Raw genomic sequence first — 13,861 nt, forward strand, 5'->3', positions numbered from 1 at the left:
TGAAACAAATAAAAAAATAATAATCTTCTCTGAATTCTGTTGTTTCCCTCACATGTGATCAGAGGTTTGAGCATTCTGCAAAGCTTCGAAGGAAAATCACCACATACGTCTCGTTTCCATTAGAGCTTGATATGACTCCCTTTATGGCCTCCAGGTAAATAAAGTTTTGTTGATTTTTTTTTTTTTTTTTAGACAGTCATGTTCTGTCTTCTGTTTAGCACTTTTAGTACATTGATCCAAGCCTTCTCTTCAGGTGGTATTACAGTACATTTAACATTATTTCACGCACAAACACACACACACAGTGGATACAAACAAGTCTGTGCACCTCTGTTAAAATCTGATGTAAAAGGTGAAAATAAAACTGAGAGAAATGATGTCGGATCTTTATCCACCTTTTAATGTGATGAACAGCCTTTTGATAGAATTTAGATCTGGACTTTGGACCGAACCATTTTATTTATCACCATTTCTGTAAGCCCCATAGTATATGGCTACCGCCAGCTTGTTTGTTTGTTTGAGCTTGTCAAAGAATGTGCAAGAATATGAGAGATTACTGTCACATGCATTGAGTAGTGACCAGTATGTGTCAGATGTGTTCCTATATTGTTGCCATAATGTCTCGTGGCAGCCTCCCTAGTAAGATAACTTCATGTCCTTTCATCAGTTTCAGAGTGACAGCCTGTTCTTGGCTAACATTAGTAATTGGCACCAGAGCTGATTTGGTCCAGTTTATCTTGTATCTTGCCAAACTACTAAAATGATCAAATTCTTTAATTATATGAAGCACTGAAGTATGAAAGTGATCCAAATACAAGATCATCATTATATAGTGAGATAATATGATTTTGAACTTAATCATATCTTGTGTATCTTAATCAGTGCTATTTTATATTTCCAAATTGCCTGTGCTAATGTTTCAAGGCAAAAACCTAAATTCCTTGTCTCCCCCTGTAAAGGAGATGATGTGGAGGTAACGTTAACTGTCAGCTCTGATACTAGTTTGACTTAGATGTGGAGACCATATTGTATTCTGCTTTCAGGGAGGACAACAATGCACCCTGATCGTCAGAGAAATGTTGCATTTGTACATTTTCCAATGATTGAATCTTATGTCTAACTGTGTAAAGTGATGGGCGTAGAGGATAAAAAGTGTCACTAAACCCCTGTATAATACATTTAGTTGCCTAAACGCAGGAACATTTTCTGGTCTACACCACTTGGTGTGTTAATATCGAGAACGTCATTTACGCGATGTTTGAGTGAACCATTGAATGCATAATTACAAAGGAACATGTTAAATTGCCACTAGGGGACTTTGTCTTAATGCTGGTCTTAATCCTTAATGAATTTGTTTAATAACTTTAGAAGCTGGATTAGCTGTTGGACACAGCCAGTTTATAATATTAATTTTAAAAATAAGCCACATCACATTAAGGCAAAAGAAATTAATTTATGATATAAATATTCTAATGCATGGTTATGTTTTACAGCAGAGTTTATGCTGTTTGAATATCATATCACTGAATGTAAAGAGTACATTGACTCTTCATAATGCTAAGAACATGTCTAAATGAAGAGAATCCAGGAAGCAGTCTGAACATTCATTGATGCATGGCAAGTCCACTTACAGCACAAGCCATAACACCAGATGAGCCCACAAAGCCAAACGTAGTCATCAAATCCATTCTCAATCATCCCAAGAATCTTGTCAGGTCCACCTATCATCAGTCAGCAGCACACAGCAAGAAATACATTCCTTAACATTAAGGACCATCCTGTGCCAGGAAGTTGACATCAACACTCTTGCTGATGTGTTCTATTTGCCTTGGACAGCAGTGCTGTATGTGTTTTCAGTGACAGTGAATTGGTGGATTCTGTACCTGTCTTTTGAGGGAAGTCAGAAATCATCTCACCCTTATTTTGTAGCTTAATTGCCTTTGGGTAGTTGAGGAAAGGCTCCTAACTTTCTCTATGTGGTTGTGTGTTGTCTGAAGTCAGGAAAAAAATGTAGAGTGACATTTCTATATTTCATCAGGTGTGCCTGCCAAGCACCCTTAAGGATAGCTGACCACTCATGCCATCTCAGCACAACCGGAATTGTTTTGTCTTTACACCTGATGAGCTTGATCAATCTCAGAATCTCAGGCCACTTGGGAAAGTTTAACTCTGGGGAAGTATTCATGGTGGGCTAGATACCATATGGTTTCCCTCCAGGAAATACACGACACCGTAGTTTGTTACTGATGGACTGTTGGACTTATTGCACTTGTTGCACTTCATGGTCAAATCTACTGTCAAACTATACAAATGAACAAAATACACATAATAAGCACACGTTCGTTTGACATAAACAGACTGTAAACTGAATATACATATAACCAAGTTGAGTTCACTTGACAAAGAAACCCAAAAAATCTTACAAATAGCTGCTCTTCATTTGCCGTGATTTAACTTCACTTGAGAACCTTTATTTCCCTTTACCTTATTCACCTGTTTCACGTGGTTCTTAGTAACAACATCCAAAAAAAAAAAAAAAAAAGGTCCATGTGCAACATAGCGCAGCGGAACGTAATAATAGTTCCTACTGGTGATAATACAAACAAACACTCAACAGCAGAACAAAATAAAACAAACAATATACTTAAACGAAATTTCTCAAATGACATAAATAATGTTTATGGCAGCTAAACTCCCACCAAATCATGATTTTGTGATTTCACATATATCTTGCAACCAAACAGTGGGTTAATATAATTTACTCTGCTTCCAGCAGTAGAACAAGCTTTTGCACTGGTCTATCAAGATAAACTGGCTTAGAAGTGCGTTTTCCCCTTTTATCTAAAGTTGAGTCACTAATCAACAGCTTTACTTTCCTGACCCTTCCACCAGCACTAGGATACACTTCTGCAACTCTTGCCAGTCTCCACTGATTTCTAGGGGCGCTATCCTCTTGCAGAATTACAATATCAACCTTTGTATTTCTCTTATCCCTTTGCCAGATTTGTCTTTTCTGAAGGTTGAGTAAATACTCCCTTTTCCACCTTGTCCAGAATTCGTTTGCAAGAACTGCACCTGGCGCCATCTCTTACAAAGGTACAGATCCTGACTTACAAACTAACCAGGAGAAGGTGAGATCACACTAGACTTCATCAGAAGAATGTGATTTGGCGTAAGAGGTTTGAGATTTGTTGGGTCATTCAGATGCTCTATTGTCAGAGGCCTGCTATTTATAATAGCCATAACTTCATGCAGAAAGGTTCTTAGTAATGCACTGTCAAGTCTTTTAGCAGACTGATCAAGTATTGCTGTCAGAACACTTCAGATCTGTCTTTATTTGTCTCTCCCATATGCCTCCTATATGGCTTGATGCTGGGACGTTCATTATGAACTCACAGCCATACTCTTTCAACTGTTCATGATTTAGGTCTTTCATTGCATCCATGAACTCTCTTTTGACAAAGTTAGTACCTTGGTCACATCTCAACTGTCTTACATTTCCGCGTATTGCGATGAATGCACGCAATGCATTGATGAACGCATCTGAAGTAAGATCATTTCAATATGTATGGCTCTTGAACACATGCAGGTGAAAAGACCATACTTCTTTAGTTCCATTCTTGCCTCCTTCACATAGAATGGTCCGAAGCAATCTATGCCACAATATGTAAATGGAGGTGTCATTTCCATTCTCTCTTCTGGCAAAATCATCTTTGGATCTTGTGTGTTCCTTCTGTACCTTCTGCACGTTATACACTTGTAGATGTGAGAGGCAACTGCGTTGCTGCATCCTATGACCCATATTCCATTGGACCACAGCTCATTTACAGTCATACCTCTTCCTTGATGATGCACCTTCTCATGATAATGCTTTATAAGTAAAGTAGACACATGACTTGTCTTTAGCAGAATGGCAGGATGTTTAACGTGAGTATGAAGGCCAGATCTTGTCAAATGTCCTCCTACTCAGCACACCACATTCATCTATAAATGGATTCAACTGGTATAGCTTGTTTCCTTTGTTTTTACATTTTACCTCTTTGTATTGCTCTATTTTTTATTTCACTGCTGAACGCTTCTTTGAACCAATCTGATTATGAACAATTCTGCTTCTTGTCTTTCCTCAACAGTTGTAGTTTCATTTAGTTTAGCTTTAAGACCCTTGATTTGTTTAGCATAGCGCTTGAGACGAGCAATGGCTTTAACTGCTCTTTTCGAGTCAGAAAACTTTCAGGTGGTCTACCAATGTCCCGTCTTCCCTTGCACTAGTGTGAAACACCTGGATTTTCCTAAGTTCAGGGTCATTGTCACTGATCTCTTCCACCTTCACTGAACTCCCCTCTTCCATAGGTAACTCCTTTTCCCATAGAAAGTCTGGGCCTGTGAACCAATTTGAAGCAACAAGTTGATCAGCTGTTAGACCCCTAGAGGCCTGATCCGCAGGATTATCTTCAGAGCGCACAAAGTGCCATTGCTTGGGATCTGTGGTAGATTTGATTTTTTGGATTCTGTTTGCCACAAACACATGAAAACGTCTGGCATCATTGTTTATATATCCAAGAACGACCTTTGAGTCGGTCCAAAAATACTCCTGAAGATCATCTATTTCCAGCTTATTCCTTAGCACAGTACTTATCCTTGCTGCTACCACTGCTGCACACAGCTCAAACCGTGGTACTGTGGTTACCTTAGTGGGGGCAACATGTGCCTTTGCCATGACAAGTGACTTCACCATTGGTGTTGATTGCTCCGAGATAAGTACACTCCCCGTAACCTATGACACTGGCATCTGAGATGTGGTGCAGCTCATACTGCTTGACATCCTTGAAGCTTGTTGGTATGTAGCGTCTTTTGATTTTCACACTGGACAAGGGTTTGAGGTTGTCTATCCATGACTCCCACTGTGGTCTTAGTTCATCTGGGAGTGGCTCATCCCAACTGATTTGATCTCGGCACAGTTTAGCTTTCCGATTAGCTTTCCACAAAGGATAAAGGGTGCTACAAAGCCCAAAGGGTCATAGATGGAAGCTACTGTGGACAGCACACCTCTTCTGGTCAATGCATGTTCCTTGACAGTAACTCTGAACTGGAACTCATCAGAGGATATACACCACCGAACACCAAGAGCTCTCTCCAGAAGTGGTTCCCCTAAACTTATATCCAGTTCCTTAACACTTTCAGCACACTCTTCATCTGGTATTGTATCCAAAACCTTCTTGCTGTTGGAAATGAACTTATGTAGTCTGAGCTTACCGATAGCACACAGTTCTCTTGCTTCCTTAACAAGTTGAATTGCCTCAGCATCAGATGTTACACTCACTAGTCCATCATCAACATAAACATTTCTCTGGATGAATTTAACAGTGTTCTGATTAAACTGATTCTAACTTGAAGTGGCTACATGTTTGAGCCCAAAATTGGCACAGCCAGGTGAAAAGGCTGCTCCAAATAGATGGACCAATGGTGGAGACTCTAAATCATCATTCTCCCACCATAGGAACCTCAGGTAGTCTTGGTCTTCAGGTCTTCACTGATGGAACATTTGTTCCACATCACACATAAAAGCGATGGGGCCCTTTCTAAACCAAATTGTTTGTGAGCTCTGGCCCTGTAAGAAGGTGGTCATTCAATGATGTGTCTTGAAATCTCGCAGAGCAATCAAAGACGACGTGCATCTTCCCCGGCTTTTGAGGGTGGTATACACCGTGGTGAGGAATATACCAGACAGGCTTATTGTTGAGTTCTTCATCCGGGACCTTCTCTGCTTCACTGCGGCTGATAATGTCGTTCATGAAATTCACATACTCTGCGTGATATTTCTGATCTCTCTTAAACTTCCACTTCAGGCACATGAGACGCTAAATGGCATACGTCTTATTATTTGGTAGATTTGGTCTGTCTTGTTTAAACGGCAGGGGCATTTCATAATGACCATCCTCTTTATGCTTGATCCCATCCTTTAGCTTTGTCAAGAAGTGAAGATCTTCCTGAGAAAGGTTGGTCTCTTCTCCAGTTCTTTCACTGAAGTCGGACTCCAGCATCTTAACAACATCTTCCGGAGTAGCCATTTCCTTAATCTGAGTTTTGAATACATAGCGCACTTCTCTTTTAAGCTGAGACATTGCCTTTGGTTCAGGTGTCACTTGTTTTACAATGATGTGATGACTTACTCCAATTGCATCACCATAGTGTTCATACCGGTCACTGTAGCTCACAATGCTCCAGCCCAAATCAGTTCTATGTGCAAAGGGATGACTTTCTTCTCCACAAACAACATCTCTGGGCATCAGTGCCTGTGGGCAGTTATATCCAATCAGCAGCCCAATTTTACATTCCATTTGTGGAGCAATATGTTCTGCAAGATGTTCCAAATGAGGCCATGCTTTGGCATTCTCTGGAGTTGGGATGTGTGTTCGATTTGCAGGGATGAATTCCCGAGTGTAAAGTGTTAGAACAGTGATGATCTTGGATGAGTACAACCCTCATATTTGTAAGCTCTTGAGTTTTGTACAGGGTACAATTGTCCCCTTTGAGGAGATTTTCTCATTCTGAATAAATTTGACACTATCAGTAACTGGTTTTCCAAGTAATTTACGGTACTTGTGTAAGGCATGACCTGGTTTCTTACAAAACAAACATGTGACTATGGCCTTGTAAGCAGTGTTGGTTGTAAATGTTTTAGCACTTACAGTTTGGCTCTTAGGCACCACTGCATTCTGATACTTGGTCTTTGCTTCATCTGATTCACTCTGTCGCAAAGCATGATGTGAACGTTATGGGATTGCAAGCGATGTTAGCCTCCATTGTCAGGAATGTTACAAAATATTTGAAGTCTGGAAACTTGCCATGCTCCATTTGGTATTGTGTGGCCTTTTGGTTCCACCTGGTACTTAACCAGTCAGGTAACTTAGCAGTAAGCTTTTGATTCTTGATACCATCATGAAGAACATGTAAACTCTCATTGTGAGCCATCGCACATTCACAACTGCGTAAGAAATCTACAATTTTTCTTAAATCAGCACTCTCTTGCTGCAATTTTTGGCCAGGCATGTAGTTTGTCATGAAAGGCTTTGGCAATTACAAAAGGCTGGCCATATTGCTCATTCAGTAGGTTCCATGCTGCAATATATGAATATTCTGAACCTATCAGAAAGTGACCTTCTAAAGCAGCTCCTCCAACATATTTCTGAAGAAAAAATATCTTCTCTGAGGTTGGAATTTTTTTTTCATTTCAATTAATGTCTCAAAGGATGTCTTCCAATGATTGAACCTAAGTGGATCCCCACTGTAGGCTCAGGAATCGGTAGTCTGTTTGCTGACATAGCCTCAGCCAAGACCTTAACAAGCTCTACCTTATCTTGGAGTTCACTAGGTGCATGTGGGCATTGATGCTTAGCATTCACCTGAGTGGCTGTCTGCACAACTGTAGGTAGCTTAAAGCTCTGTGGAGCATGCTGCTGAACAGAAAGATTTTCATCATAAATCTTAAGCCTTGCTCTAGCTGCATTGAGTCTTTTCAATTCTTCCAAACGCTCAAGCTCTCTTTTCAGGTTTTCTACAGACCTTCTTGCAGCACTTTCCCTTTGCTGTTTCTTTAAGAGAGCAGCCTCTTGTTTTTCCTCTTTCAAACCTGCGTTCTCTGCGTCTCTTCCTTTTCTCCTTGAAGACGACGAGCTGTTGCAGCTGCTACTTGGTTTGCAATTATAAGCTTGTCCTCAGTCTCAAGTCTTTGCAGTGTCTCTTGGTGACGCTCTTGTTCAGCCATAATCTTCAATACAGCTTGTATAGCTGCATACTCAGCAGCAGCTTCTTGTCTTTTGACTGATGATGTGTTAGAATGAATTGAATGAGCTTTAAAATGTTCAGAGGCAGTAGACAAAACACTGGAAACTGAAGATGCAAATATGGAGCTATGATAAGGCCAAACCAACAGCTCCTTTGTGCCTTGCCTTGCAACTATCTGAGTGATTGATGTACAGTTATCTAACTTGCGGCGCATCTCATGCTCTGGACGATCGATTCTTCGATATTCATCATAAGCAGTGTTCAGATCAGATAATTCCTTTTGAATACTGCTGATGTGTTCTTGTAGGATGACACTAGGATCCTGTTTCAACACTGATTTCTTGACGACCTTAATCAGAGCTTTCCAGCACTCGTATATGCTGTCAAAGCGAAGCAATAGCCCTTTCATCCTTTCCCTCTGAAACTCCTTTCCTTTTGCTGTTAACATGCGGGCTCTTTCACTTGTACAGGGCTCTTCAGAGTGTGTTACTTGTTGAGCAATGTTGAGCTCATCTAACTGTTCTAGCTCTACATCTTGCTCTAGGGCAGCTACTACACTCTGAGATTCTTCACTTGTTTGCGACATGTTAGTTATATAAAAATTAAATGTACTTTACTTATATACATATAATGGTCAGCAGTGAGTATGCTGACCTAATGAGGTTACTGCCCTTTGTCACACATCAAACTTGCATGAAAATACTGAACACTATATAGAAACCCTGAACTTCAAACTCAAAATATATCAGCTTATATGTACAAAGAGATTCTCTTATCTTTCACAAGAAACCAATAACCTTTCTTCAAATGTTACATAAATGCAGTCTTCACATTTAAACACTTTTTAAGCAAATTATCAAAATAACTAGTAGTTTCAGTCCTTATTTCACATTCAGATCACAAAATTAACTATGAACTTGCACGTAACGTTAATTAACTGCAAAGTGCGGCTTATCTGTGGTTCTTGACGGGCTGTCCGTTTAGGGAATGTTCGGGCAAGTCCGTTGTTCACATCAGCTTCGCGTGCCGTTAGCTCCACATCTGACTTCAGCAAACTTGACCAGCACAGAGTTTGACTATCACCCCCTCCAGGAAATACATGACACCGTAGTTTTTACTGATGGATTTAATCTTTACTTATTGCACTTGTTCAAATCCACCGTCAAACTATACAAATGAACAAAATACACATAATAAGCACACATTTGTTTGACATAAACAGACTGTAAACTGAATATACCTATACACAATGAAAAGAAAGATAAATAAATGTACCTTGCTGGCTGCACATAACCAAGAGGGAATGAGTTCACTTGACAAAGAAACAAAACAAAAAATCTTACAAATAGCTGCTCTTCACTTGCCGTGACTTAACTTCACTTGAGAACCTTTATTTCCCTTTACCTTATTCACCCGTTTCACGTGGTTCTTAGTAACAACATGCAAAAAAAACCCAAAAACATAGCAACATAGTACAGCGGAATGTAATAATAGTTCCTACTGGTGATAATACAAAAAAACACTCAACAGCAGAACAAAATAAAACAAACAATATACTTAAACAAAATTTCTCAAATAATGACATAATGTTTATGGTAGCTAAAGACAATGAGATAATTTACATGCCTTCACACCTCTTTGAAACCAAGACAGTATCTTCATCTGTCTACAGAATTGATGCATGTAGGTGTGTGTATGTATGTATATACACTGTCTACTTCATTAGAAAAATGTTAATGTTCACAACAAACATCAGAATGTTGAAAAAAGTATGATTACTGTGACACTTATTGTGTCGTGGCACTTGGTTTCAGATGGGCTGGTCAGAGTATTTCAGAAACTGATTTGCACATAGAACAGTCTCTAGAGTTTCTAAGAATGGTGCAAAAAACTTTGAGTGAGTGATGGTTCTGTTAGAAGAAATGCCTTGGTCAGGAGGTCAGAAGAAAATGGCCAGATTTGGTCATTCTCATATAATATAATTTCATATAATCACTCATTTCAACCATGGTGAGCAGAAAAGCATCTCTGAACACCTTGAGGTGGATGAGGTGGATACAACAGCAGAAATCCACAGCAGGTTCCTCTCCTGTCAGCCAAGAACAGGAATCTGATGCTGTCATGGGCACAGACTCGATGAAAGTAGATAGTCACCTGGTCTTCAACTGTCCAAATTGGTTAAGCCTGAAAGGATTGGAAAGGTGAGGCCAAGATGAATGAAACTTTAGCTTTAGATTTATTAAAATATTTAGAACCCCACGTCTGTCAGTGAGCCTTCACCCTGACCCTGTCACCAATTCACTACTGTTCCTTCCTTGGACCACTTTTGATAGATCCAGTTGTCTAGCCATCACAATTTGGCCCTTGTCAAACTCTCTCAAATCCTTACGCTTGCCCATTTTTCCTTCTTCTAACACATCAACTTTGAGGCTTTGAGGACATTTATTTTTATATATATATATATATATATGTGTGTGTGTATATGTCCTCAAAGTTGATGTTAGAACGTTTTAGAGAATTTAGCAGTACATCCAACCCGGCCTCACAACCGCAGACCACGTGTAACCACACCAGCCCAGGACCTCCACATCCAGCATCTTCACCTCCAAGATCGTCTGAGACCATCCACCTGGACAGCTGCTGCAACAATCGGTTTGCATAACCAAAGAATTTCTGCACAAACTGTCAGAAACCGTCTCAGGGAAGCTCATCTGCATGCTCGTCGTCCTCATCGGGGTCTCGACCTGATTGCAGTTCGTCGTCGTAACTGACTTGAGTGGGCAAATGCTCACGTTCGATGGCGTCTGGCACTTTGGAGAGGTGTTCTCTTCATGGATGAATCCCGGGTTTTCACTGTACAGGGCAGATGGCAGACAGCGTGTAAGGCGTCGTGTGGGTGAGCGGTTTGCTGATGTCAATGTTGTGGATCGAGTGGCCCATGGTGGCGGTGGGGTTATGGTATAGGCAGGTGTATGTTATGGACAACGAACACAGGTGCATTTTATTGATGGCATTTTGAATGCACAGAGATACCGTGACGAGATCCTGAGGCCCATTGTTATGCAATTCATCCACGACCATGACCTCATGTTGCAGCATGATAATGCATGGCCCCATGTTGCAAAGATCTGTATACAATTCCTGGAAGCTGAAAACATCCCAGTTCTTGAATGACCAGCATACTCACCGGACATGTCACCCATTGAGCATGTTTGGGATGCTCTGGATCGGCGTATACGACAGCGTGTTCCAGTTCCTGACAATATCCAGGAACTTCACACAGCCATCGAAGAGGAGTGGACCAACATTCCACAGGCCACAATCAACAACCCGATCAACTCTATGCGAAGGAGATGTGTTGCACTGCGTGAGGCAAATGGTGGTCACACCAGATGCTGACTAGTTTTCGGACCCCCCGATACAGTAAAACTGCACATTTTAGAGTGGCCTTTTACTGTGGCCAGCTGTCTAATCAGCATCTTGATATGCCACACCTGTGAGGTGGAAGAATTACCTCGGCAAAGGAGAAGTGCTCACTAACACAGATTTAGACAGATTTGTAAACAATATTTGAGAGAAATAGGCCTTTTGTGTACATAGAATAAGTCTTAGATCTTTGAATTCAGCTCATGAAAAATGGGGGCAAAAACAAGTGTTGCGTTTATAATTTTGTACAGTGTATATATATACTACTCACAAAAAGTTAAGGATATTTGGCTTTTGGGTGAAATTTATGGAAAATGTAAAAAGTTCACACTACAGTGATATAATATCATGAAAGTAGGGCATTTAAGAAGCATGCAATTTCCTCATCTCAAACAATTTATTGAAACAAAAGCCAACAACAGTGGGGGGTATACCACAACAAAAAATGTTAATGTCTCAATAATTTGTCATGTGTCCTTGACCATCAATTACAGCTTGACAATGACGTCTCCTGCTGTTCACGAGTCGACTTATTGTCTGCTGAGGCATGGCATTCCACTCTTCTTGAAGGGCGGCCCTCAGGTCATTGAGGTTCTGGGGTGCAGGGTTACGAGCCTCTACACGGCGACTCAGCTGATCCCATAGGTTTTCTATGGGATTCAGGTCTGGAGAAAGTGCAGGCCACTTCATTTGAGGTACCCCAGCCTCCAGCAGCCGTTGCCTAATGATGCGACCGTGATGAGCTGGAGCATTGTCATCCATGAAGATGAAATTAGGCCACTGGTCCCTCGTCCAGTGTAAGTGCTCCCTGGCCCGATGCCTGTGTCTGATGGTGTGGTCAGGTACCCTTGCAGGTCGTCTAGCACGCAGACCACGCATTGTAAATGGTTTCGAATGGTCTGACGTGACACTTGGGTGCCTCTCACTTCCCTTAAATGTGCCTGGAGTTGAGTGGCATTCATCATCTGGTTCCGCAGGGCACTGTGCACAATGAAGCGGTCATCAACGTGGGATGTGGCCAAAGGACGTCCACTTCTATGCCTTTCTGTGACTCTTCCAGTCTCTCTTTATCTCTGTTGCAACCTGACACTCTAAGCTCAGTGGCCACTTCCCTCTGAGAACATCCTGTTTGAAGCCTCGCAATGGTGAGGTACTGTTGATCAATTGTTAGGTGTGGTCTTGGTCATGATGTCAAAATGTGAACAGCATGATGAAGGAGACCGTTTAAATACCAATTCTAATTGAACCAGAAAATTTATTGGTCGATTCATGGATCAAACACCAGTTGTGAATTTTGCCGTTAAGCACCTTGTTAGAGAACAGCAAGTTATGCAAAAAGTACTGAAACACTGAACAGTTGGACATAGAGTGTAGAGAAGGTCAAATTAAGTTCACCTGTAAAGGTTTTATAGTGCATTTTAGGTGCATCCTGAAATTTCACCCGAAAGCCGAATATCCTTAACTTTTTGTGAGTAGTGTGTATATATACACACACAGTGGTACCTCATTGTTCGACCGTAATTCGTTCCAAAAGTCTGGTCGAATACCGATCTTGTCGAAAACGGAATTATTTTTCCCCATAGGAAAAAAAATAATGTAAAACGAATTAATCTCACAATGGTCCATCAGCCACCTGCAGCGACAAACTCGATTAGCAGCAGCTGAACTGCCTCTGCCTCCCTCTCACGCACCCCCCCCCCCCCCCCAAAAAAAAAAACTCTCACACAAACACAAAATTTCTTGTAGTACCAAGATTCAAGGGATTGTGAAACTTTATCAAATTAAGCTGAGGAAACTATGATGAAATCACTGAAATCGAGAGGTTAGTGTGCCCATGTGCTGAGAATAGAGTGTGAATAATAAGTGTTTGTGTTTACAGTAAAGAGAGCCGGATGAATGGACAGTACCAGCAGCCAGTAGATTCATTAAACAATGATAATAAGTAAGTGTGTCTTCCTGGCTTTATCTCCTCATCAATTACTGTGCACTGCTGGTGTTACCCAGCTGATTTTTTTTTATTCACTCTTGTATCTCATCGTCAGTTATTTTTGTATTTTTCCCCTCCCATCTCTCTGCAGGTATTCCCTCTTTGCTGTAGTGAATCATCAAGGCACACTGGAGAGCGGCCATTACACCACATTCATCCGGCAGCATAAGGACCAATGGTTTAAATGTGATGACGCCATCATCACTAAAGCCAGCATTAAGGACGTGCTGGACAGTGAAGGGTCAGTCACACACACATTTAGAGCAGTGCTTTATACCAAATTGCTTGCATGACAGTTTGGGGAAGCTATAGGAAGGTGATCACAAGTGCATTTCGAAAGAAAAAGCTTCAATTCAATATACACAATGGCAGCATATATGGCACTTTGGAATGTAGTCTCTGAATTATAAGTCATGCAATTATTACATACTGCTGCATACATTCTCTCAATTTTGTAGGCTGTTTAAAGATAAAAACAAGACTTTTTAATCCATAATCAATACTATACATGTATGGTTAATTGTGGCTGGAATTAAATAAGCGGTGGTGTGCCCAGGTACAGCTATATTTATTTATTAAGCTTCTTTTTTTTTTTTTCTTTTTTCTTTTTTTTTTTTAACACGCATGACATTTTTGATGAATCCTAGTTGTGCATGAGGATTC

The 13,861-nt window shown here is 40.7% G+C and overlaps 1 protein-coding gene across 2 annotated transcripts in view; it reads left to right on the forward strand.

Moving 5' to 3' along the window:
• Positions 1-13,861, forward strand: part of usp22 (ubiquitin specific peptidase 22) — a 44,404-nt gene that overhangs the window by 28,998 nt on the left and 1,545 nt on the right. For both annotated transcript variants that reach the window (XM_058405688.1, XM_058405689.1), the window contains 3 exons: positions 63-154; positions 13,091-13,153; positions 13,290-13,439. In XM_058405688.1, the coding sequence (XP_058261671.1) occupies positions 63-154; positions 13,091-13,153; positions 13,290-13,439 (305 nt within the window). The remainder of the gene's footprint in view (positions 1-62; positions 155-13,090; positions 13,154-13,289; positions 13,440-13,861) is intronic.

The sequence above is a fragment of the Hemibagrus wyckioides genome, linkage group LG13 (genome assembly GCF_019097595.1).
Source record: "Hemibagrus wyckioides isolate EC202008001 linkage group LG13, SWU_Hwy_1.0, whole genome shotgun sequence".
Taxonomy (NCBI): Eukaryota; Metazoa; Chordata; class Actinopteri; order Siluriformes; family Bagridae; genus Hemibagrus; species Hemibagrus wyckioides.